The sequence below is a fragment of the Tyto alba genome, unplaced genomic scaffold, assembly GCF_018691265.1.
Source record: "Tyto alba isolate M040663 unplaced genomic scaffold, T.alba_DEE_v4.0 Super-Scaffold_27, whole genome shotgun sequence".
Taxonomy (NCBI): domain Eukaryota; kingdom Metazoa; phylum Chordata; class Aves; order Strigiformes; family Tytonidae; genus Tyto; species Tyto alba.
In genome coordinates, this window is record NW_024881301.1 from 21,337,723 (window position 1) to 21,364,347 (window position 26,625).

The 26,625-nt window shown below is 39.0% G+C and overlaps 1 protein-coding gene across 4 annotated transcripts in view; it reads right to left on the bottom strand.

Annotated features, from left to right (window-relative positions):
- LOC104358255 (myelin basic protein) overlaps positions 1-26,625 on the bottom strand; it is a 91,229-nt gene that overhangs the window by 43,871 nt on the left and 20,733 nt on the right. For 2 of the 4 annotated variants that reach the window (XM_032991330.2, XM_032991329.2), the window contains exon 2: positions 17,316-17,406. In XM_032991330.2, coding sequence (XP_032847221.1) covers positions 17,316-17,406 — 91 coding nt within the window. Of the gene's footprint in view, positions 1-13,934; positions 13,963-14,383; positions 14,493-17,315; positions 17,407-26,625 lie in introns of those variants that run through there. The other 2 variants (XM_032991331.2, XM_032991332.2) reach the window with 2 other exon arrangements.

Consider the following 26,625-nt stretch of genomic DNA (forward strand, 5'->3'; position numbering starts at 1 on the left):
TTTTTGTTTTTTTTTTTTTTATTTATTTATTTATTTATTTATTGTTTTTTGTTGTTTTTTTTTTTTTAATCTGAAGCAAGATGCTAGCCCACAGGACTCAAAATAATTAAGAAAAGGAAAAAAGGTCAGCTGTAGATTCAGACATTAAACTCCTTGTCTGCATATTAAAACTCTCGCAGCGGGACACCTAAAAACAGGCTGTGCTAAATACCCTCCACAAGATAAAACAATACCAGAACAACTTTCCCACCTCTACATTCTTCCTTGGGACGACAGCTAGGCAGTATTTTGTTGCTATATAAATAACCACTTGCTTTTGGACTCATTATTGGATGTGTTCTGCTCCATCAGGAGAAAATAAGATCGAGAAGAGAGAAATGTGTGCAGCTTTCACTCAGCAGGGATCATAAAGCACAGCTTGTGGTAGGCTTTTCAGCATGGGATTAGTAAACCCAGTAACAGTGGTGCAAAACTTACTTTGCTGTCTCTAAAATTTCTCCAAGTTAAAACCTGAAAATTCAAGTGTCCAAGGCACCTACATATAGGACTATAAATTGAATAAATATAAAGCTGATGGAAAGAAAAGAACATATGACAACATATAAAGAATACAAAATCAAGTATCAAAATTACACACCCAGCCTCTGGAACTCCAACAATGCAAAATCCAACAAACTGTGTGTTTGTGGATGATTAGCAGCTCAAAACCAACATTCATAGTATCTTCTACTGGGATGAGCTGGAAGAAGGGGAACCTTACCAGACTATCCTGCAGCATCCATGGTACAGACTGTGTGAATGGTCCCTGTTAAAGATGCCTTTGTCAGTGACCTACTTTGAAGAAAAGCAGTTTTACTTCAAAACTTTAAAGTTGGGCAGAGTAATCCAGCCCAAATAGAGCATAGTAAAATCTTGAATTCTTCAAGACGCCTCAACTGAGAATACAGAGCACAGTGGTGAAGATAATTATTTGCAAGGTACTGGAAGGGGAGAAAACCAAGTGTAAAAATACCCTAAACATAAAGCCACTTCTACCTACCTGACATCATAGGCTTCTAATATAAAAATAGGTTTAGTCTTCATCTTTACCCACAAAACAAAAATACTCAGCTTCCACTGCAACTCTCTGCTTAAACAAAACCTAGACTTCCATTTTAATTTTAAGCTAAATAAAACAACACAGGCAATTCACAGCAATTACTTTTCTATTAAGAAATGTTTAACCTTTATGCAGTTGAACAAAGTTCTCGTTAAATCCCCTGGCTCATTAGAGTGAAGACTACAAATATCTCAATCTACACAGAGCTCAACTTCAGACCAAGGAAGCTGCAAGCACCCGTCAGCCTGTTTTGGCCAGGTTTAACAGCCCCGAGGGACTCTGAAGCAGAGCAGGACATTACACAGATTACATGCAGATAACAGCTGGTATCGGATTTTTCTGAACTAGTAAGAGCAAAAGGATTGGTGCCAAACAAGATGCTTTAAAACTACTATCAGTGCAAAAAACTCTCTCAAAGTAGTAGCATCAGCAGGAAGAGCTAGTGAGGACAGATTCCAGACACAATAGCAGGTCATATCTGATATCTAGAGCTAAGACTGAAATTCATTCCCTTTTCCCAAAAGTACAGACAAACCTGAAGTAAAGATAAACAGTATAAATACAAAAGTAAAAATACATTTCTTGGTCTGAAGATGGCAAGCTGTCAACATCAATTTAATTAGCAGGGAGAAAAGGGGGGGAGATGAGGAAAAAAGCCAGTAAAACTCTAACACAAGGAATATCAATATTAAATTGAGGCCCATTTCAGTGGCTTAAAATTAGCAATTTTGCTTAAGATTATACCCTTTTTTGAGATTTCAATAGGGCATAAGCACTGCACCAGCAAAAAATGTAAACACCTTATTGTAATTTTAAATGAACGCAATTTACAATCTCCTATTTTTATTCTTCTTTATCTAGAATGAAAAGGTTAGGTAATATGAATATCCAAAAGAACACAGAACATATAATATATGTGTTTGCATTTATTCTACTGCTGTCTAACTGTTCAACACTTGTGTGTCATACAAATATATGTTTGTACACACACATACACAAGAAAATCTTTGCATTGTTACTAGTTTTCAGATTCAAAGAATTCCAAAACTGAACTCAGCTGATTTACTGAACATTTTTAAAAGTTCTTAGGTTAGCTAATTCCTTTGCCTTTCAAATACATATATTCAACAGTTGTACATTGGCCAAATGGTCTGTTATATGCTTAGGAGACTGATGGCAAGCCAGTACTGCTTTCTTAAAGCTTCAGGTTTTCAGGGACGCTGTGTGTTTGCTAAAACCATTTAATAAAAGTTCTGTAAATAACCATAAAACCAAAATAACTTAGTTCATTTTACTAGTAGTGACTGCAGTGGCTCAATCATAGTAAATTAAGATCTGTGCATTGCAATGTGCAAAGGAGTTGTGGTTTGTGAAATGTACTTCAGGATGCAAACACTTCAGTGGCATTTTTACAGTAGAGGTATCTTTTTTTTTCTCACTGACATAATTTTACTTAGAAATTGCTGCTATCTAAGAAACTACAAATAAATCCCCTCTGTCTGGTAAGCAGATTAGAGACAGTGGGTCAGATTCCAATTTCAACCAATATTTAGATTTTTATTATTTGCAAAACAAATGAACCATTCAGTGATGACAGTATTTTAAGTTCTGGAAAGTGGGACCAGCTTGTAACATAATTTACCTAGAGTCATATTTATAATTTATTTTGCTATTTGGAAAGATAGTACACTTCTGTTGATTCTGACTCTGTTTCTTGGGCCCAAAATCTGGTTAAAGACTCACTGACTACAAGGACTTTTATCAGAAAAGAGTATAATTTGTTAGAAGAAACTTTGCAGAGAATCTTTCTAAATGACCTCACGTTGCAGAAGATGTTTCAAATCTTGAGTAGAATTTGTTTTTACAGCAGAATGGCCACAACAGCCCCATCAGTGCTATTAACCCTGGTCACCTCACCGGTATTCATCTGCACAAGTCTGGAATATTCACTGCCACGTGGTTGGCAGCTTTTCACATGCAGAGTATATCCTGTCAGCTTATTACAAATAAGTCGGGCATTTGTCTTTCTAAAAATCGAAAAAAAAAATCTAGGTAACTTTAAAATTGACCCTTAACATATGGACTTTCTCCTCTCCCCCTTTTTCTTTTTCTGGTGCTCAGGGATGCAAGAAGAGAGATGAACTGGCTAATACTGTGTAGTATGGTTGTAGTAATATCCAGGTTGATAAGATGCTCACCAGAAGAACTTTGGGTGTTTGTGGGTAGAGTAGCTGCTAGAAAGCAGCTGAGGAAAATATGACCCCTAGCAGTAAAGTAACACCATGAAGATGAGAAAAGTGTAATGAAGAGAAGGAAGAAACCAGCCAGATGGAAGGATGTAAATACAGCAAAGGAAGGTCTATCAGAAAAAAATGGATCTGTATGTGAGAAGAAAATATGGGAAGAAAAGCACAGGGAAAAGAGTTGTGGTAAACTAAAGTGGACAACAGTAGTAAAGTAGCATAGTCACACCCTGGGAATAAATCACAGTAATTAGGAAGAACACTAGATTGGAGAAATGACTCAGAGCATAAGAAAAGTACAGTTGGTGGTACAGATTCTGTTTACACCATGAGGATTTCTACCCTGATTAACGTAAAACAGGCAGGCCAGAAAAGGGATTGAAAAAAACCAAGTACGAGGCAGGTGACATTTTTGCGAAAACCTATGGGTTAGTATGCAAAAAAAATCTTGAACACTTATTTATGCAGCAGCCTATTCCACCAATACCAGGGATCTGGCAACAGATTAGGTTGCATTCCTTGACTGTTGAAGTGGCTTAATTGGAGATTGTAACAACAAGGTAACATACAAATTCTGACTTCTCTTCTCCGAAAGAAATCATGGCAACCAGTGATCCTATTGTGCTTTGTTGTTGCATAATTGTTAAAGAAATGCTTTCCGATGCCCTGTGAGAGGGGGTACTATCTCGAAAGCTCAAAGGGATTGTTCATTTGATCACTAAGCACAGTGTTATTCTAACCACTCATGCACGCAGAGAATGCCTCTATTCTTATGTTCCCCTGAGAGTTGAGATCATCTGAGATATGTCGGCTATCACATATAAAGCCCGAGGTAGAACTGCTGGCAGGACATTTTAAGTGAAGGACTGCCACAGACCTGGAATTTCTCTTCTGCATTTTTGGACAACAATGGAATTTGCTGACCACCGGGCTAATTTAGAAGGTGTAAGTATACAAGCAAACCTTTACTTAAGGATTTCAAGCTTTAGAGTTTGTGTGTTTAATGGTAAAGCAGTTTTAAGAATGAAAACATAGATACAGATTTGTCTCTAATCCCAGATCCATCTGTCTCTCCCCGAGGCCACAGGCAGAAACCTGTCAATGAATTTGATCCAAGGCTCTCAGCACTAGCAGATACTAACACACAATACACAAAAAGAAGAAAACCCAAAACAAAAAACCCCACTCAAACACAAGGAAACCCCCTACACTCACAACCCAGACACTAGGCTAAAAAACTGCATACAAGGTAATGTAATTGGCAAGGAACAAGGTTGCTCCATGCAGTCCTGTTCTAACATCTCCTAAGAATACATATGAGTTTTTATTTCTTACCTCTTAAAATTTGTTTTACAATATTCAAGTCACTAAGATAGTCTTGTGATTTACTTAAATGATTCTTGAATTGTTTTGTTGAAAACATTAAGTTGTTTATCAGTAATCTCAAAAATGAGATGCCCAGCCTCTTACCCATACACATACTAATTAAAAAACAACAAAACAACTGAAAAAAAAAAATGACCTCTGATTTATGCCACTTTAGCACAAGTAGCATACAGGCAAGAACTCTAATTGGTACTATGTGCTAAAATCTACTGAAGACTGATGCACCTTCCAAATTACACTTGAGAGACACGAGAAAATTGCCTACACATCTCCAATGTCTGCATGTCACTGTCCTCTGAATTAACACGCAAAACAACCTCAACCCCACTAGGAATTAAGTAGATGCACGTACAGTGCATGAAAGGACATAAACATGCCTTATCAAATTCCTCCCCTTAATCTGAGTTGTAATTCCCCCTCCCCGAGGAAAACACTGATTACTAGCATGACTCCTTGTTTTTGTGTATAAATAATATCCTTAAAATAAATGCAGTATTTTAAACACACTTGATGCAAATTGCAATTTTCAGAAAGATGTGACCTCGTTAGAAGTTCTATAACAAAGAAATGTTAGGATATTTCACTCAGATGAAAATGTCCTGATTTTGCAGATTTTTTTCTTTTAACATAGGTCAAAAAAAAAAAATTACACCTTTCCAACATTCTGAGAAACTCCAAATCGAACTTCTTTTTATTCTCTAATTTAAAAAGCAAATAAAACACCTAAATAAAACCATCATAAGGATCAAATACTTCTATACTTCCTCAATTTAAAGAAATCTGTTAAAGGGGTTATATTTTTATTTAAATCAGAACATCTGAATTATGAATCTGGCCCTGAAAATACAAGTCTTTATGTTGCAGTGCTGCATCACAAGTATGTCGACATAAACATACTAACATAGATGGTGGAGAAAGTGCTCTAATTTTAAATAGCTCCCTGTGTCAAACTAGCTTATATTTGGCCTTTTCCCACACTTCATTCCTGATAAAGAACATGGTTATGATACTCTAAAAAAAACACAGGGAGTTGACTAGAAAAGTCAGTTATTTGTATATGTCAGTAGCAATTTATTACAAAGAAGTTGGGAGTCATGATACCCAGCCAAAGCAGCGTGTGATTTTGAGTAACATGCTGATTTCAAGACATTCACTTCTGTTTTCTCGAGGGGGCAGCTCCACAGGTTTTCTTTTTCCTATTTTATATTGGAATCTTGAAAATAACTTGCAAGAACATTCAAACTCAGAATTCCCACAACAGATACCTTAACTTTAGGTAGAGCTAAAAAAGGGTCCTTCTACACAAGAACTAAGAAAACGCACTAGAAAAGGCCTTATATTTTCACTGCAGGAGACATTTGTAATCAGCACATAAATTAAACAAAAAGTGGCTGGGAAAAGCGTAGCTCAGAAACTAGAAAGACATTGCAGCTCTAACTCTGTCCAGAGCAGAAATGGCATGCAGAGAGGGTGCTAATGAAGCACACCTCTAAATAGAGTAATCATGCTGCTGTGATTCTGCTACTGAGTTTTCCCAAGTAACACAGGCTCGATCATGAAACTGCAGTTCATCTGCAAATATCAGAGCAATTTGATTGTTGTACTACAGTTAGAAAGCAACAAACTGCTTGATGCAAAAGTAGTTTGACTGCCAGAGGAAGTACTTACTCTGAGAAATGGGAATCAGCTGTAATGGGTTCAGAGCAACTGTCTCTCAGTCTTCCCGTTATGTTTATAGATCAGCAGGCTTAGTGAGGTCCTAATCCTCAACCAGGTGCTCCTGCACTATGAATAATAACTGAAATAATGCTAGAAATGAATCTGCATTTGGATTATGGTACTTCAGTAATAGAGGAAAAAAAATCATGCGCACCATGAAAATAGAGTCGTTGAAAAGGAAGAAGAAAAATCTCAAGCATGCCACGCATCTAAGGGTCTCACCTCCTGGGCTTCTCAATTTCAGAAAATCCTGTTAATTAGGTTCAATCCCATTGATCGCTTCAATCCACATCCTGAAAACAGGCTGCTAAATACAAATTACTACAATCAGATGAGCACCGATTTTGAAACAGAAGCCAGATTTATTGTTGCTGGCATATGGAAACTGCGGCAACACCTCTCTGCTGGATCCCAGGGGGATTTGTCACAGAGGGAAAAAGAGGAAAACAGTTATTTTTCTCAATCTTCTGATTCTCACTTTAAGTCCAGATCCACCAAAATATCTATGTCCAAATCTGGATAGTTATTTCAAAGTATTAAAGCGTATTCCTAATTCTGCTGAAACCTAGGGAAGTTCCTCTGTTGAGTTTCATTTATCATTGTCCCTTTGCAGGCTGTGCAGTTCACCATGATGTTGGCCAGCCACTGATCCCTCACAGCAAGGGCAGGGTAATTTGGGGAAAAAGAAGATGGAAGGTTTCATTTTTCAGGGGTCTTGACAGTTTTTGGTTGAGGGTTTTATTTCAGCATGGATCTTGAAGCAAATTTGCTTTCAGATCTTCATATTGGAATTGTATATTTTGAACAAGAGCAGTAAAATTATTTCAAGAAATTTTGACAAATAAACTGAAATAAGTAAACTTTCAGAATTTAGATTTAATGCTGAGTAGGGAATTCAGACTGAAATTAGGCTTGCTGTATAATTGGTACCCACACCTCTTAAGTCTTCCAGTTCATCCTATTTTGTAATAGATTTCCTGTGTTGACAAATACAGAAGGAAAGTAATACCATAGCAATAAAATCTGGATCCCAAACAGGATGGCCCTGTGGTCATTTTAAGGACGGCCAGTTTATACACAAGACTGAGCATGACACACAAAACAAAGGACAGCCTGGAAGGAAGTAAAAGGTAACAATAATGCTACTAATGTGGGAAAGTCATGCTCATGCCAGAACCTTACTTTGCAAAAAGGAAACACTGGAACATTTTAGGCCTGATGAATAAGTGAAGCAACAGGAGGCAAAAAAGTATCACCTCTAGAACTAATCCTGCCTGAAAAGGCTTTGCAAAGAATTCAGTCCACGCACAACAATAAATGTCAGAACTGCATTTAAAACTTAGCCCTTCAGTTCTAGAATAAAATTCCCTAGTTCTCCCATTCGACTTGGGGTTGCAAGACATCTGCAGACAAGCAAATGGAAACGTCCTTCTGCCCGAAGCTGCCTCAGCGGCGCGCCGGGCGCCTGGTGTGGAGGATGGCTTCCTGAAGCCTGCCAGCCGAGCTGAGGGCTTCTCGTACCACGGGCCTCAGATCAGCATCGTCCTTGGCAGGAACTCAGGCATAACCACTGCACAGCTCTGCTGAAATCAGTAGAGTCACTGGGCTGAAAGAGCAGGAGGTCCTGCGTAGATAAATCAAGGCAAATAGAGTCACCGTGTCCTGATAAACATTCGGTGTAGCCCACTTGTTTCAAGGAAGTAACAGTTTGTCAAATGTTAAGTATCTATTTTAGAAGCATCAATATTTTCATTCTGTCTCCACTGAGTTCAGTGAAACCAAGTCGATTTATGGTAACATTGTGTGGTGTCTTGCTTGGGTGTCCAAAACCTATCGCTTTTGTTTCAAGAGCATATTCAATCACTTTTCCACAATCAAAGGTTAAACAGAAAATCCTATTACAGATCTTTCAGAACAGAAATGAGAACTTTTCTGATTTTCTTTTATCTGTAGCCAGTTTCTACTGAAGTCACTTGAGGTAAACAGAGATTTAGAAGTATTTTTCCAATAGCATCCATACATGTGTTTGTTTAAACAACTGAGTTTAGACCTTAAAATGCTGATTTCTGCTTCAACCCTCCTTGCCAGCACTAACAGGGACATTGTTAGCTTTCCATGGTTAACATCATGCACTGCAGAAATTTTAAGATGCCACTGCAGGAAGGATCAAAAAGGAAAAAAAAAAAAAAAAAACAACCCAAACCTCACAGCGGCTAACAGCTACTAGAGATCATTCAGACTAATTTAAAATTCCTGTTTTGATGGAGATACTTTCTACCCAGTAGAAAAATGGTTCCTTCTAATTAAGTGAGAATATTAAAAGGCCTAGAGAAAGCCAAGCTTTTTATTGGCAACAGGGAAGAGAAGCATAGGGAAGGCTCTGGAGAGGGAGCCTGTTCTGAACAGCACTGAAAATAAAGAGCAGCATTATCATGGCTGTTCCCTGCTCCTCGCAAGGCTTGTAAGCGACTGCAGTCTTGTCACCACCAGGATGTTTCTGTAAAAGTACCAGTGTGTGCACACCAGTAAATACTAGTCCTTTTCAATTCTATTTTCCTCATCAAAAATAGATACCTCAGATGTGAATTTCTGCTCTGTGGCTCCTTGTCAGCACTTAAAGGGACACTGTCACACCCATAAAACTGAACGATTGCACAAATGCTACCAAGCTATGCATGTGAAGGAGTTAAGCCAAACCACAGCCAGCCTTCTTGAACTTGGAATGCATAACAAAGCCATAGCTTCACGTATGGGTTGGATTTGCTGCCTGGCATGGTACTGGAGCTCTGGCATTTCACAGACCTCCAGGGTACAGAGATGGAAGCACCAAGGGGAAGCCAACAGATGCCAAGTCCTGCAAATTTTCATTCACTCATTCAACAGCTTTGCATTCCTTCTTGCTTTCACTCTCCACCACTGTTAGATTCATTTTTAGTCTTGCGGATTCATACATTAGGCTGAAGTACAATTTAGATTAACTCAGCATAAAACCAAAAATATTTTGTTAGGGTCACCACAAAAACAGTTGTGTGGAGTGTTTACAATATGTTGTCCTTCTCTACTTTCATAATCCTTTCACAGTGGGCTTACTGCTGCTTGGCTTTCCTTTCCAGAGCCAGTACACATCAAGTTTGATATTTTTGCAGAAAAACTCCTGCTGGATGAGAGGATGCAGCTACAATGCCTCTCTCCCACCCTTCCATGCTCTTCAACAACTTGAACATAAGAAAAACCACACCTCTTTTCAAACTTCAGCCCACCCCTTTAATGCTGGAAGGACAGGTTGATGCATTTTTGATTTTTAAGACTGACTCACTATCTTTATAGTTCTGCCACAGTCAATAGAGCTAAGTACAATATTGCCAATGAAGAGACTTAAATGGGGGCGTGAGTGGGAAGTACTACCAAGAAATCCAAGCCAGAATTTCTTAGGCCCATCTGATCCTGACAAGGAATTGAAATTTCACCCAATTGACAGCACACTGGATGGGAAGCACCAACTTAATACTGATGTACTGTGTTTATGTGGGCAAGACACTTACCTCTGTATCCCCTTTTTCCACTGGTTTCTATCTTCTGCATTCAGATAAGAAAAAAACTGGGTTAGGATCTCTCTCTCATGACACGTGCTATGGGAATCCTAATGGAGCCCGGTTGCAAAATCAGGAGTAATTATGCAGGCTAGACCATCAACGAAGTGCCTCTTTCTAACCAGGATAACTGGCCACTAGAAGCCTGAGGAGAATCCATTGGTTTTATACAATTCTTGCAATAGGACATTATTCTGCCTCAAATTAGGTATTATGGATTCGATCCGGGAATTACCCAATGAAATTCCATAATTCTTATAATGCAGGAAGCCAAAGTAAGTGGCTTTCATATTTTATTTTTTTTAAGACACAAAAGAATTATCAATTTCAGCTGGTGTTTCTGTATTCTCTCCTAACACATTTTACAAATACTCACTCTGGTTCTCTTCTAGACATTGCATTAAAGAGTGAGCTACATCGTAATTAAACTTTAATGACAACATCTGTTTTAGCTAACATGGCAAAAGAATGGTTGGCCCATGAAGGACTATTTTGCTTCTTATTTCACTCAGACCCAAACTGAGCATTTATTCAGCCTCAACAAAACTGGAAATGGGACAACAGCAACATCCCAGCTACTTTCCCCAAAATAAAGATCTTTCCGAAACACTTTTAATTCATTTACAGATAAAATCCTGCCTTAACCAAACTGGCTGGTTCATAAGGATCACTGACAGAGAACACTAAGGACTCTGTTTCTTCTGTGAAAACAGAATAGTCCCTTGGGCTGCAGTCTGCTAACAGGACAAAGACAACAAAATACACTGAGAAAGGAGTAACTTCTTTCCATGACTAGCTAATTAGCCAAAGGCCTCATATCACCATTCAGCAACACGAGCCATTAGACCACCCTTAGCCATCCTCATTTTTACAATCAGCTACAATGTGTGCTCTGGATAACAATAGGATGGTGAATACCGATTGTGCTTCCCTCCCATACAGACTCACTCTTACTGAATAAACAAGGGGAAAAAAAAATCAGCAGATCCTGTACACTGTATAGCAAGCATTAAAATAATGAATGTCATTTATTATACTGTTACTGTGCTGATTAATTACAGTGAGCACAACCCACTAGCCATGCACTGCTAAAAATGCAGCAGGAATCACTGGCTCAGGTCCACATCTACACTAGCGAATCTAGTAACAGCTCCAGTCCTTATGAAAGAAGAAAAACCCAAACCTCTGTTGTGCATGTAGCTTGCACATGGTACAGACAGGGAAAGAAGAAAAATCATACCAGATCAGACTTGTTAAAATGCCCTTAAGTGCTTGTGCACTAATGTTGTGGCAAACATCAGCACCATGCTAAAAGCAATCTTAAAGGTTTAGATGCTACTGCAGAGCAGTATATTAAAGGCATATTAACTAGTTACATGTCCAAGAGTTACTGTTTAAAGCATCAGATGGCTGCCAGAAAAAAATGTGTGAATGCTATTGTTAAGAAGAAAAATCCACAAAAATGAGCCGTAATGAAACCAACCACAGAATTAACATAGAAAATGCAAATATCTGTATTTTAGAAAAAGCTTCAAACCCTAAAATAACAAAAATTGCCATTAGTTGGCCAGCTGCTGCTTCTAAAATCCTGTGGGTCTCTTTCCACCCCAGCAGTTCTCTAGTCTTCAAGCATCTCTTGTCCATATGTAAACTACACATAGTTTACATAAAGCATTTTATAATATGTAAGATCTTGCAAGAACAGAGTTTCATCCCTTTCCTGGGGAGGGGAGGAAGCTTTAGGTGGGCATAGTACCTCTGAGATCCTACAACTGCACAAAAATTGCCAACCATTTTTTAATTAAAATGTAAGTCTATTCTTTCCATCTCAGAAAGTTAATCTAGTCTTGCTGTTGTAATTTTGATAAACCAGTGATCTCCAGATGGAAGCAGACAGGCCAAGAAACTGGGAAAAGGAAAGAGATTGTGAAGGAAAGTGGAAACGTGTGGACAGTCGGAAAAACAGAATCATTACTTAGCTTATAATGAAAAACTACAGGAGAGTAAATTCCCTCATTTACCTGTCATGCAAGAGGCAATAACTGCACTGTGGTAATAACATCTATTTTAGGACAATTTGCTGTCTCACCAGATTGATCTTTTTGTGTAAGCTTGCCATTATTTTGCATTAAAGTCATAGCTTGTGTCCCACAATTGATTGTGTTTACAAAGAGAGAAGCTTCCCAGTGAGAAGGTCACTGAACTGCAATAACCCTCAGCTTTCGGCAAGCTCCTGACCACATCACCTCCTGGTAAAGGCACTGTGCAGCCAGGAGATGCTAAATGCCTTCCAGTTCCTCCTTTTGCATTCTTCTCCCTCCCTTTTTAAATGAAAAGCAAAAAGCAAAAATGGATACAAAAAAAGAGTGAAATCCATACAGATATAACACACAATCACATATATTCCTACTTTATGAGTGTATTCTGTACGACCACTGTTAATTTGTAAGATATCAACGTTTCTTGACTATTTTTGGAGAACAGGCTTTATATACCACCACTAAATCCCCAACTGAACAAAAACCCCTCAAAAACCTAGTATCCTCGGAGTGGATGCAGTGGGACTGCAGAAACTACCCTTGTCCTGCCATGTTAAGGGAGGCCAACGTTAAGCATGACGACATCTGTCAAACCATTACAGTTGGAAATCTCATGGAGCTAGAAGTTCATCAACCTGCGTGGGGTCATACCACTATCCACAGGACATTCTGCATAGGACTCAGCAGCAGGTGTCAGCATAAGCAATGAATCAGGGTCAGTCAGGGTTGCCGTGGAATTGTGCTGAATGTATGGTTTCTAGCTATACCTCCAAGCTCTGCACACAAAAAGATACCTCAGGATGTACCCAGTACTGCAATTAGAAATGGCAGAATGACAGATGGTGCTGCATTCAGTGTCACTTTGCCATGACTGAAACAGAGCTTACCTCTTGCTTAAGTGAAAAGAAAAAAATAAAAAAAGCTCTACAATTCCAATATTTCCTTTTACAAAAAAAAAAAAAAAAAAAAAAAAAAAAGCAGTGTTCATTTTGCCTTTTTTATAGAAACAGAACACATAAAAAAACCCACCAAACCTGAACAAGAACAGAAAACCCCAACACACCCTAGTACAACTCCAGCCACACAGCACACATCACTGGAAAGCCCTAAGCCATGAAGAAGCACCGCCACACCCACAGATACAATTTTTGATCTGATCTAGTAGATAGAAATGAAACTTCCTTGTTTGAGAAGATCAAGACTTACTGTACAATTTGACTTTTCATTGCTATCAGAAAGGGGAATATGCTGTCACCACATTATAGTTCCCCCATGGAGAATTTTTCCTTACTTATGCTAGTTCAACAGTATGGGGAGGAAAAAAAAAAAAAAATCAATAACAATCTGTATTTGTCCTTTTCCAAGTTAATGCAATATGGGATTGCACCAAAGGAAGGTCCAATCCTCCCAGCAGTCAGAATGACACGCAGTTTGCCCTCCTGCTTTTGCCTCATAGTTGCAGAGTAGCAAGGGACCTAATAAACTTCTGAAAACAATCTCTGGAAGTAAGGCCAGCAGTCAACTCCTGATCCATTTCTTTAAATGCACAGCACTCTACCCAGCAGTTTTCTTCTCCTGCTTGGACAGAGATGTCACTCAGGATCTTTTTCTGTCTACATACTGGTTGCAACAGAGACCATGCTGACTACGTGCAAGTTCAACAGAAGTTTGTAGCAAGCAAGACATTCTAGTTCCACATCACAGATGAATATTCAGTATATATCAGACAACAGAACTCTGTTGGGTGTCACAAGCAAATCCTTTCAAAGGACAAACAACACTAACTCTTGTTAATTCAGAATTTCATAGTTACACATACCATTACTGTACAGACTAGATTTCTTTTCCATATCCTTACCCTTCTGCTCCATTTTTCCATTCTATCCTGTTGTATAAAAAGCTTATCGCCTTTGAGAATTAGCTCTCTGAAATACAAGACATACCTGACTTGTTTTGTAAAGCAGCTAGTACAGTGCGGCTTCCTTGTTGGTAAGGACGTTTCAGCTATACTCCAACATAAAAATAAGTATTAAAGAGGAATGCTAAAAAATCCTCCAGAATGTTAATTCCCAAATCCAACTCATATGAAGAAAAAGAAGAGGAAGAAAACTAAGACATTCATGTGCACTCACAAGTGGCCATCCACAGTAGTGGATCAATCCTTGCTTGCATGTACTACAAGTCTAGCAGACTCAACAGTGATATCCACACTCGGTTCTTCCACACCACACTATTTTCAATTAGTAATATATATGCTTGCCTCCAAAACTGTACCTAACTGATAGGGACTGCAGAAACCACACTTACTCTGGAAGGAAGGATTTCCCAAAGAAATATTGCTGTATTCAAAGAGCACAGCTCCCTCAGACATCTTCTGTGTAACAGACTCTAGCAACTGCATCTATCCCATGCTGCCCACAGGACAGACGGTTCCCCGCTCCCGACAAATCCTAAAACAGCACTGAACTTGGAGAGGGGAGAGACAAGAGCCGAGCAAGAGACCTCTGTCTCCTTTGCTGAAGAGCCTTTGACCGGGGGGTCCCGTCACGCTGGCGGCTGCCGGGGACTGGCGGTTGCTGCCACCGGGTGGCCCAGAGACGAGGGACAGCCGGGGCTCCCCGGGGCACCCCGCTCCCCTCACACCCACCCACCCACCCCCACAGAAAAGGCAGGCAGCCGTCAAGGGGTGCTGCTCCCTCCCTTCTGAAGGGGGCTCAGTGGCTGCGTCAGGCAGGAATTGATGTCTCTGCTGCCTGTGCTAACCTTTCTGTAGGGGGTGGCATTGTCCAGCGAAAGCTGGGGAAAGCGATCTTTGTGGAAATAATTAAATAAGGCACAGAAGACAGCGATCGATGTGAAAAGGGAAGGCTGTGCTGCACCGGCTCAAGGAGACTGGAGGCTATTTAAAAATTCTTCAGAAGAGGGATTCTAGTCAAAGCTGAAGCTATAAATTAACCAACTCCTAGCGCATACTTGATGCGTGTTGTAATTAACACCACTAGGGGAAAAAAAAAAAGAAAGAAATGAGGGATAGCTTGAAATAGATCAAGCCAGAGGGAGAATAACTGAGGAGGGTCTGTAACCTAATAAATTAAATCACAGGACAACAAATAACCCAACTAGGGAAAACTATTTCAAGCTTATCATTTATCGCCTATGAGATGGATTCGAACATCTTAAGAAATTGCCCAGAACTGCAGGGAAAGACAGGTATCTACAACAGTGTCATTCTCAGAGTCATAAAAATTGTATCTGCCAAAATTTTCCTCATGATTCTCAGGGAGTCTCACACTAAAGTGATTTCATTTGCACCTTCAGTCCACTTTGATTTGCTCACTTGATCAAGGTGAAAAAGAAGATTACAGACTCCATTTGCACCATAACACCTCTTTTATTTTTTTTTTTTCCTCCATTTTGATCTAATCTTAAAAACAACAGACAAACCAGACTTTCATTTGTAAACTGGTAAAGGGGTTGATTTTTGGATTTGGAAAGACATTTTCCCCCTTGTAGTGCCAAGTTATCAAAGGTTGAGCATTGATTTAGCTTAGATAAGCAGTTCAGTTCACAGATTTGGAACATGGAAATATTTCACAATTTGTTAGTAATCATTAGCTTTAAGAACATGTAATACACTGCATGGCTACTTTCTTAAATTAGTAAAATAATTTGTAGTGAGGGTATGGATCACTGGATGGTGAGTTTAAGCCTGCCAACAGTGAACTTCATGGTTTTTAAGTTCCGTTTTTAACTTCACAGTCCCCATATGGACCACAGGCTTAACTAACTACTGGTTTAGTTCACTGGTATATGGGGTTAGTGACCAGAACAGAGAGAAGGTTAAAAAGCCTGAGATTTTGCTAGTAGAAAGAGGCAGATAGAGGTCTCCTTGCTTTGCTGTTCCATTGTTCTCACACAGAGAAAACCAGAGATCTGAATTGAGAAAGGACACAGGTTGAGATGCACATTACACGGTGCCATGGGGCTCTACATCCAGTAACGCTGGGTCTATTGTAAATAACTGGTGGAGCAGATGTAGGGAAAATGAGGCAATGGCCTCATCAATTAATTAATAAAGCTGAAACTTAGCTTAGTCCACTTGTGGATTCCTCACACACTGGCATGATATGATCAGTGTTGGAAGCATTCATACCAGGAATTCACACGTGCCACTCATACTACATTATGTCATTGAGGAAAGCTGATTTTAAACAAAACCAGTTTAAATGGTCACAAGCATTGTTTCCATATATAGTAAGATTTAATTACTCATGCTCCATTCCTTTTGTACCTTGAAAGGAAAATATGCCTTACTGTATTCAAAAATATTTGACTTATCCAAAAATTTTCAAGCTAGTCAGCCTTAATAAAACCCAAATGACTTCTGCAGATCTTGCATTTCCACTCCAGAACATAATGGAGCTAAATATTACACCAATTGATAAACTTTCAGCCTTGCCCTCACCTCTCTCCTGCATTAATGTTAGATTACTGCTTTTTTATTTGAGTTCTATTAGCATAAAATCAACATAAAGTTAGAACAATAAGGTTTCCCTGACTCTTTTCTAAATCTTAATGCAAAAGAAAAGGCTAAATAGAGGTTTAGGACACAATAATAAAGCTGCCAGCAAAAACTACAAGGGAAGCAGAGGGGATTCACAGAAAACTATCAAGAGGAGCTCATCTAAAACCTAGACCTCCAAGTATTCCCAAAGGTCATCTAGTCTATCTTTCTGCCACAAGATAACTACATTACACCAGTTTAGACAGCTACTTGTCTAATCTGTTTTTAGAGGCCCAGAATGATGAATCTCCAACCTCTCCAGATGATGCATCCCAATGTTTTAGTGTTCACTTTAGGATTCCCCTCCCTAGCATTTAATCAAATCTTTCTTTCCACAATTTCTCGCTGCTTGTCATATCCATCGTGGACAAAGAAGAGTTTATTTTCCCTCTTACTGTACACATCTTTAATTTTGTTGAAGACTTGGATTCAACCTTTCTTCTCTGTGGTAACCAACTGCAAATCTTTCTTCAGAGATTATTTATTTTGGATCTGTGATCCTTCTTTGTTTTCTTCTTGGTCCTTTTCTCCACCTTTCCAAGTCTCTGTGGAACTGTATGGCCCACACTCAAATGTTATACACAAACGTTAAGCAGATCAAAAGGAATTTTGTGGGAATTATCTTTTCTGAACTAACAGGTCAAATAACATTTTCTAGTTGTCTGAGTAACTCACCAAATACTTCATTATCCTCTGAAGACTGCTGTGTTAGTCTGGCTGCTTTTGGACTCTCTTTAGCTGCTTCTTCCACCTTGGATTCAGCACTCTGTGAAACAAGCATTTCTTCAGATTAGGTCTTCCATAGTTATAACCATAAACATTCTTCAAACTCCTCAATTACAGACACATTACATTCTTAATGAATACAGAATCATTAACCCAGAAGGTGTTGCTGTCTTTGCTATGTATATGTGGTTTTGCAAAATATTGAGGGGAAACAGTCTCAGGAAACACAGATTTGATTTTATTTTTTTTAAATCTGCTTTAATCTGACTAGAGGACTTAAAATGGAGGGCTAGAGAAGACATTTAAATAAGAGAGAGATCTTAAAAACCAAGACAGACTTGTAAGTTTCCACCTTTCCTCCTATTTCATTTTCTTTCTATTGACATTTTACATTGTTGACTTAGTGAACCAAGAGATCAGAAGATAGTGCACAAATATTTCTCTTTATAGAGCAAAGGTAAGTGAGCTAGAGAGTGCTTAGGAACAGCCATCTTAAAGTCTTTAACCAACTCATGTACTTAACTGTTTAAAGTTACTTTATCTACTTCTATTTAAAGTTTAAAGTACTTATCTACTTCTGAAACAAATCTGCCAATTAGCTACCTGGTGCTAGATTGGGCCCAGAGATAAGTCAACAGCTTCAGCACTTAAATTGACAGAAGTCAAAGTATTTCATTCCCTAGCTAGAAAAGACTGAAGAAAACAGAACCTGTGAGATGGAGTTTGAAATATGTATATTATTACTAAATAAAAAAATAACCCATGGTTTTCAAAATGTTTTACTTCGGTACTCAAGAAATGTATATGCAAGCTTGCAACAATGCAGATATAAATTGCATATGCAGTCAACTGTTCAGAGATGGATACGAAGTGACTGATGCAATATTAAATATTGCTGGAAAGAGTTGAAGAAGGAAAAAAAAAAGAGAAATGTAGTATGCCCATAATTTTTAAAGGACAGATATTGCTTTATTCAAGCACATGCTCATTCAGATGATTTTGTGTGATGTTTTGGAGAAATTACCTTTGTACAATTTAGAAATTCTGACTTACATTTTGAAAACGCTGCTATACAATCTGTCCATGAAAATTACTGTTTCTGAACTCTGAAACATCACATGCTTCCAAATTGTAAGCTGTCTCTTATGTCCCCTTATTAATAACCACAAAGAAGATACATGAATAAAGTCTGTCAACCACACTACAGAACACAGGAGTACAAACTTAGGGCATGTAAACTCAAGAGACCAAAGAGACCAAACTTAAGAGACCAAAGCAAGACAGCAAGCTTTGTCATGAAAAAAATTCAAGGAAGAATTGGTGGTGTCACACAGCAGCAGACAAGAAACAGAGAACACAGAGAACAGAAAAGAAGGGAGAAACTCTGCTTCAGAGGAAGAAACACCTGCAGAAGAGAAAAGATCCTGCACTCCCTCAAGGCAACAGCCTTCAACTCTGAAAAAAGCATAAAAGGACATCTGCTACAGCAGAAGGAGTCAATCCCAAAGCAAAAAGCCACTAAAAATTGTGCCATCGTGGAGGAGTCAAAATTCATACAATTAGATGATCACACCAAGTTTGGGGCTTTCCCAGATGAAGGGGACAGCTGAGCTCCTTATCAGATCTACTGCTCTAGGTTTTGTAAAGATAGGGCTTGTTAGCTCCATTTTTAATTGCATTCCATCATGTTTAGTGTATGGTAAAACTGGTGGTGTGGGAGGAGAGGGATTGCTGTTCCTCGTGCTCTTGGGAAGCAGCTGAAAGTCTGCAACCTGCTGCACGGCATCGAGAGCAGTAGCAACAAACCACTATCCAACAGATACTCAGTGGTGTCTGTGAAACGAGTTGTCACTGGACATTTCTACCAGGGAGATGTTCGCACCCCTTGCTTTAAAAACATGGTTTTGGCAGTCTCAGGGAAATTACAAAGACTGAGCCCTGAGATATTTTGGTTTGAATTAACTCAGTAGGAAGAACTACACAGCAGCTGTGCTGTCTGCTCCCTTGATAAGCCACATTGTTGATGTTGACAGATGTCAGCTCCAAGATGTTGACAGGAAAGTTGCAAGATACATCAGCCTAAAACATGACAGTGCATGGCTGGATGTAAATCCACTTGGCATGGCTTCTTATACAAAACAAACTTTAAAAATATTTATTTTGCTTTATTATTTGCACTGACAATTTTACATGACACATTGTTACGGGCATATTTAATACTTCTATTACCAAAAACAATACAAGAAAAAGCACAGCAGAAGAACTCATGATCCAGATGCTCCAAAACAAGTTATAGTATAAAACAGAATTTTAAAATACAAGATTTAGCCAGTTGCCTAATTCTCTTTTCCAGTGTCCTAAAAATTCTTAGCTGTCTCTATCGTTCCAATCAATGAACAGAAAAAGTAAAAACTTATTCCCCTTACACTGCCTGATCTGTGCCAGGAGGGACTTTCTACCTACAGTTATAAAGTATTTGTGGTTGGTTATAAAATAAAGGCCCTTTGTACATAACACTGTAAATGTAATTATATCTAGCTTTTACTTTCAGGTTGACCACTCAATGCAACTTCAGAAGGGATGGGCAAAATACATTTATTTTAGAGTATCTGTTCCCACGAACTATAGATTACACCTGATTTTAGCATGAAATAAATATTATGTAAGCCTAAAATCACAAAAACTGTCACAAAAAAGTGACTTCATTTTGCAAATGACAGAGACACAGAAAAGTTAAAACTTCTCATCAGAAACCGAACAAATACTCAAGAAGTGTTGTATCTAAAAGAGAATTAAAGAAATCCTATGTTAAGCAGAGATTCACGTTGTCTGTGCTCTTATTCCTGCCTCTTACAATCTACTCTGTTCTCTTATTACGTACTTAGCTGAGTGTGTTTAGCCTCCTCCCAGTGGCACAAATGACAACAGACTGAAGCCTCTTTTATTTTCAGAGAAGTGCCATGCTGACATCAAAAGTTCTAATTGCAGCAAGACAACACAGACTGCGAGCGCAGGAACTCCTGCTTTGCCAGCACCGCCACTTCTCCAGCTCCTTCTCTCCTTCTCATGCATTCACTCCTGTCTGTAGCACGTTAATTTCCCTGCACTTAAGCCCGCAACACCTAGCAGAACTGAGGGCATGGTAAAACACTTGATTCTTCCTCTATGCTACATTTATGAAATTAAGATAAACAACAGACACCACCTCAAAACAGACAAGAGTTTCCAGTGGATACAACCAGATTCAACTGGCAATAAACCTCCTTTTTAGAGTAACAGAAAAAGGGTAAATTGTTGCAGGCAATAACAATCTTGATAAACTAAACTGTATCCATCGCAGTAGATGATGCAACTCCAGACTATGCTGAAGAACTCTGCAAAACATTCCCGATCTTCCACTTCTGCAGTGATATTCACCTAAATTCTACCAGGCAAGGCTACCTTTCATTTAATATTCACAAAACATATGTATGATGTCTGGGTTATAGTGTATCTTCAGGACATTACATACGTTGCCTCTTCTCAGAGCTAACTGATCTTCCACAGAGTTTCAGGGAAAAAAAGTAAGAAAAACCTTTAAATCATGGAAACATGCTCCTTCAAAAAATGTGACAGTAACATGATTGAGAGCTATATATCAGTAAATCTGTGAAAGGCACAAAACTTTCTCTACACATCAAATATTGCTGCAGTCAGCAGGACAGGATGCAAGTAATCCTTAACGGTGATCATTTGCTTTGTCACTTCCGTAGCCTGCATCCCCATATTCACTACTAGCAATGTTCCTTGCATGAAAGCTGGAAAAGTTCCTCGTTATTTTCTTCTCAGGAGATCTCCATCAGTCTCAAATTTTTTAGCTACCGTCCACCGTGAGGAATTTACATGCATAGCCGAACACAAATCAACCAGACGGGATGCTGTGGACAACCCTTATTAGCAGCAAAAATTCATGGAATGGCAGTTGGCCCACTTCAAGTAGGCAGAGAGGTCTTGGACCTGCATTAACAAGTACATTCAAACATCTTCCTGAACTCACCTATTAATTCTTCTTAACTGTGGAGATTTTCCAACCCCCTCTCCATTAATACAGAAACTCATACACATACTAGCAAGCACCAGGCTTCTTGCACAGCACGTGAATGGTGAATTTTAACAATGCCACACCAGCTAATCTGTACTCCCCAAGAAAGACTACTGTCATCATTCAGACTAGCGTTACACCAGACCGAAGCTGGGCTCACGCTACCTCTACAGCCTCAAGCTCTTGAAAATGTTCCAGGAACTCCTACATCCGTTTCTTCAGTCCCCACCAGTCACGAAAAGAATTCAAATTTTTCCACTAACTTCCAGATAAATAAAACATCTCTTTTAAACAGCAAGCTAATCACAATCAGTATTTCCAGTTTTCTGATATATCTCATACTCTCAGGTTTATTTTCGTTTCTACAGATTCTCTACATTCAGTTTCTAAAATGCAATACTCAAAATATCCTCTACTCGATAACTCCTATATAGAACAATTATTCTTATGTTCCTGTGCATGTGTAAAAATCTTATTTAAGACAAAAGAATGAAAAAAATGACAGAGTGATGGAAAGAGAGAGGGGGCTAGAGTTTTCCAAGGACAGTTTTCTGCTCCTTTCAGTTTCAACAGTACAGTGCTACTGCTTCTAATGTCACTGATGGAGAATTTCAAAAGAAGTTTCAAACAAAAAGATCCCCCCTCACTAACCCTCAAGGCAGACAAAGGCCCTTTGAAAAAGGTCTGAGATGCCTCAAACACATTATCCAGGTCTTTGAAGAAATCCATTCAGTCTATTTTAAAACCTTAAGATACTGAGGGGTTGCAGTACAAAACACTGAATCCCAACTCAAAAATTTGCTGCATTTCCCGTTACCAGTTCCACACTATTGTGCTACGTGCTTCCCTCCATTTATGAAAGGCATTTAAAAAATACTTCTGTTTGTGGAGAAGTTCTTACAAATTGGGTTAATACACAGGGTATCTTGCCTTTATAGCAATTCTGTTTCTTTTTGCGAAAAGGTTCCTGACCACACCTGGGGTTCTTGTATTTTATAACTGAACTAAAATCTCTTCAGCTAGAATGTAACAGGTAAAGACAACTAATGGATCCACAGTATGCTACTAGTCAATTTTTACTAGTCCGTAAGGCACTCCCCCAATACCGAGGAGGGACATTCACGCATGCAACAGGGAGAAAACAAGTGATTACATTAATGTGTCCGTATCACTGAGAGAGGGTAATTGCATTTGGGAGCAAGGAGCTAAAATGAGAGAGTTCATTTGGTAAACAACACAAAATAAAAACCAGGACAGACAACCCTGTGCAAGAATCAAGGTTTTCCCATAAATACTGTGAATTGAAAATATACCAAAAACCCAAATTCATGTACCCCATACACAGGGGCAGAGGGAGAAGAAAAGCTATGAGTGAGTGACCTGTTACTCTGTAGGTACTCTAAAACATTGCCAGAATCAGGAATTCTCATAAAACACCAAAGAATTTGCAAAACAAGTTAAGACAAGACACAAAAAATACGCTCTAGGTCAGTATTTTCCATTTGAAGCAAGAATCCTGTCATGTGTCCTTCACTGTGCATGTTAATCCTGAAACTGTACACAGGAAACCTGAACATGAATCACATAAAATTCAGACAAGTACAGACAGAGCTATGACTTGCTATTTCCTCTACCAATCCCACCCTGGTCCTACAGAGCAGAGCAACCACCACCACATCAGCTGTACAAGCAGCACAGTGGCACACACAATGCAAAAGTGTGAAGATCAAAATAAGGATCTAAAACCACACTTGGGAACACACTGAGTTTTGACAGAACACTTGACCTGAAACTAATGTTATTAAAGCAGATGTGCTGCCTGCTTTGAACCCGGGAGGTTTTTCTATAGTGTCACTGCAAATGGCATTTAGCAGCACACTGATGGATGCAGCTCTCGACCTCATGAATCAAAGAGGAACCAGAACAACACTCGATGAACAAAACCAAAAATAGGCACTTTGGACATCAAGCACAACAGGAAATCTCTTTCACTGAAGGTGTTTAAGCAGATTTCCAGAATACTCTGAAGAGTGACAGCTATCAATACTGATACTTTCACAGTCCACTCATCACTTTTATCCTATCTAGACTGAATGTTTGCTAATTTACTTTCCTTTAAGCACTCATTGTAGCCACATGTTGAACAAGTACAAATATTTCACTATCATTTTCAAGCAAAGGATGTGGTTTAAGTCATAAACACATTCACAGTCTCAACTCTCAGTGTATCTCCTTAAGGGCTTCATAAATACATTGAATAACGGCAGTGTCTAACCCTAGCAGACTAGCAATTTTCAAATGCCACCACCTGAGGTCTTTCTGAAGGATAAAAACAAAAAAAAAAAGTGTACAAAAGCAATCCTGTTTCCTTCTGCTAATGAAACCACTTCTATATTCTAACATATCAAAAAAATCTGAAAAGAATTCATAGAAATATCTGATACACCAGAAAAAAAGATAAAAAAAAAAGGTCATCTAAGCATTTGAATAGTCAATCTATGCTAAAAGCACAACAGAGAGACAAAAACTAGCAAGTAGTTACAGAATGATGCACAATAGTTGAAGGAAACCCCCCCCAAACTATAACCATTTTTAAAAGTGCAAAATAACAATCCAATTGTCAAGGAGAGAGGCTTACAATTATTTGGGGCTTTTTTCAAGCAAAAATTGCCTTTCAACCTTGTACACTGAACTTCTCATATCACACGTTCGAGTTTGGCAGTTTGCAATGAATAAAAAACAAAATGTTTGCCACTGCCTGAATTATTAGAGATCCTCAGCCTTGAATCCTCCTTAGGGGCCTCTACAGGACTGTCTGTGGCAGTAAACCTGGCGACTTGCTCTTTTTAACCACAGGAAGAAGGCAGAGAGGTGAGAGATGGCACCTCTCTATGGGGAACACAGTGCAATGGTACAGCACAGCACTCAGCAGCACTACAGACTTGCGTCCAAGCAGCGCCGCGGGGATTTCTGCAGGGTGCTGGGCTGCACAGCCGCGCGTGTGCAATTTTACACAGCAGCCCCGAACAGCAAAGGAAGAAAAGGCACTGAGAGAGCTCTTCAGACACTTCCCTGCGGGCAGCCTAGAAATAGCTGGCCACAAAGGAGTATGTCTGGGAGACTTCACCATTCCAAACTATGATTCGGTACAGAAGTTACCTGATAGCATGATGCTCAGAGACCACAGCCCTTTCCCAGACTTGCACCAGCTGGCTGTATAATGCTGCATTTGCCTGCTGCTCATGGAGGTTTACAAAAAAAAAAATAAAAATAAAAATAATTGAAAAAAAAATAATGCCTGAAGCAATGTTCAAATCCGCTTCATCACACAAAAGGATGCCTGCAGTGGCCCAGAAACAAGAACATAACTCAGACTATCTTAAATGAGTAAAAAAAAAATAACAAATATTCAGTTAAATATTATTTTCTTCCTTCCATTACCTAAAAGGTATTTTGAGTGAAATATATTTTAAAATTCAAGTTATTACAGAGCAGCTCAGAAATATTCACTGCAAAAGTGTCTAAGAACAATACAAGACTATCAAAAATAAACGAGTCTGCCACCTTATCAGCGACAAAACATCTTTTCTGGGCCCCCAGATTGAAAACCTTCTGGCTTTTGCAGTATTCCAATTGACAGTGGACAGGTACTTTTGACAAAACCCCAAAACAGTTGACATCCTGCAACCATCATTATTAAGAGAAAATAAAAAATTGGATTTCCCTTGTCAATATAAATAGTTGACTCCACAGGCCTGCAGAAGAGAAGTGGAACACACGTGACTATGTGGGCCACAAAGAGCTGGAGCAAAACTGTGCCATAGAAATATGCAGAGAAGGAACCAGCACCCGACACAACAGTTTAGCTCTGCTCAGTTCCCCAGCAGCAAACCAGACTGCAGAAAGGCCAGAATTTCACTTCTGGTATTTTATTCTCAATTCCATTACATGCAAGAACCAGTCCTTCAGCATGCAAAATAAATATGGCAGCATGTATGTCTGGGTCATTTCTATACCCAGTTGAAGACCGGCTTTTCTGAATAATGGAAATATTTTTTTAGTGCTTGCTCTGTGCTAAGAAGATACCATAAAAAAAAGCTAGAAAGGGGAGACAACTTTAAAGGACTTTCTTGCTGTTCTACTCACAGTGATACATCAGACTAATCCAAATTCCCTTTGAGCTTAATGAGTAGGAGACACACCCTGAAACAATTGCTACTACACACCAAAAATGGTCTTTTCAACTTCTTTAATTTTTACTTCTAAGATTTTAGATCATGAGGAAAGAAATCTCACAAACTGCTATGCAAAAGGACTTTGTATTCAAAATTACATCACTTCAACGCACTGAAAACTACCAAGAAACGTTCAACATTTAAAAAGCAACATTTACATTTATTTGCCAAGGTTTGAAAGAAGAATTAGCTTAACACCGAGCAGTTAATTTTAGAAGGGAATTTTTCTAGTATATTGATTTGGAAGGAAGACCATCTCCATTGCTTTAGGTTACTTGGTAGTCTCTATCCTTGTGAAGTGTATTTCTAGGCCAAAGCTAAGAAAAATTTTACACACAAGTTGACTGATATTAAAGTGTATTATATTTACCTGCAAGACCTGTAGGTTCAAAGGAAAATTTTAACCACAGTACTGACCAATGCATTTGTTTCTGCATTGTGATAAGAGAAAATGATCAAATGTTTCTTAAATCTTGTACAAACAGGGTTTGTTTTTTGGGGGTGAGTGGTGGATTGTTGAGAAAAAGACACCTTTGTCTTTCAAAAGTGGCAAGGTATTTTAACCCAGACATTTGAGTTCCTCATGAGCATGCACTCCCCACGTGGCCCCAGCCTCATCCCATTCCCTAGGCCTGTGTCCTCCCTCTTCACCATCCCCTCAAACTGGGCTGCTCCCAATGCTGGTTGGGCCCTCGAGGAGCTGGATGAGGGGTGGGAGAGGGACTAAAAAAATAATCCTTCTTAATAACAGGAGGGAGAAAACTGAACCAGATCATGTCTCTGATCCAATCCACCACACACACCCACACCCACACATACCAGTTTCAATGGGATAAACAAGGTTTTCTACGTAACATTTGGTTAAGGGAGAAGCTGCCATGAACTCGCCACTGGTCACAGAGCACGAGGTCTTTGTACGAATATTCCTGTCTATCCACTCAAG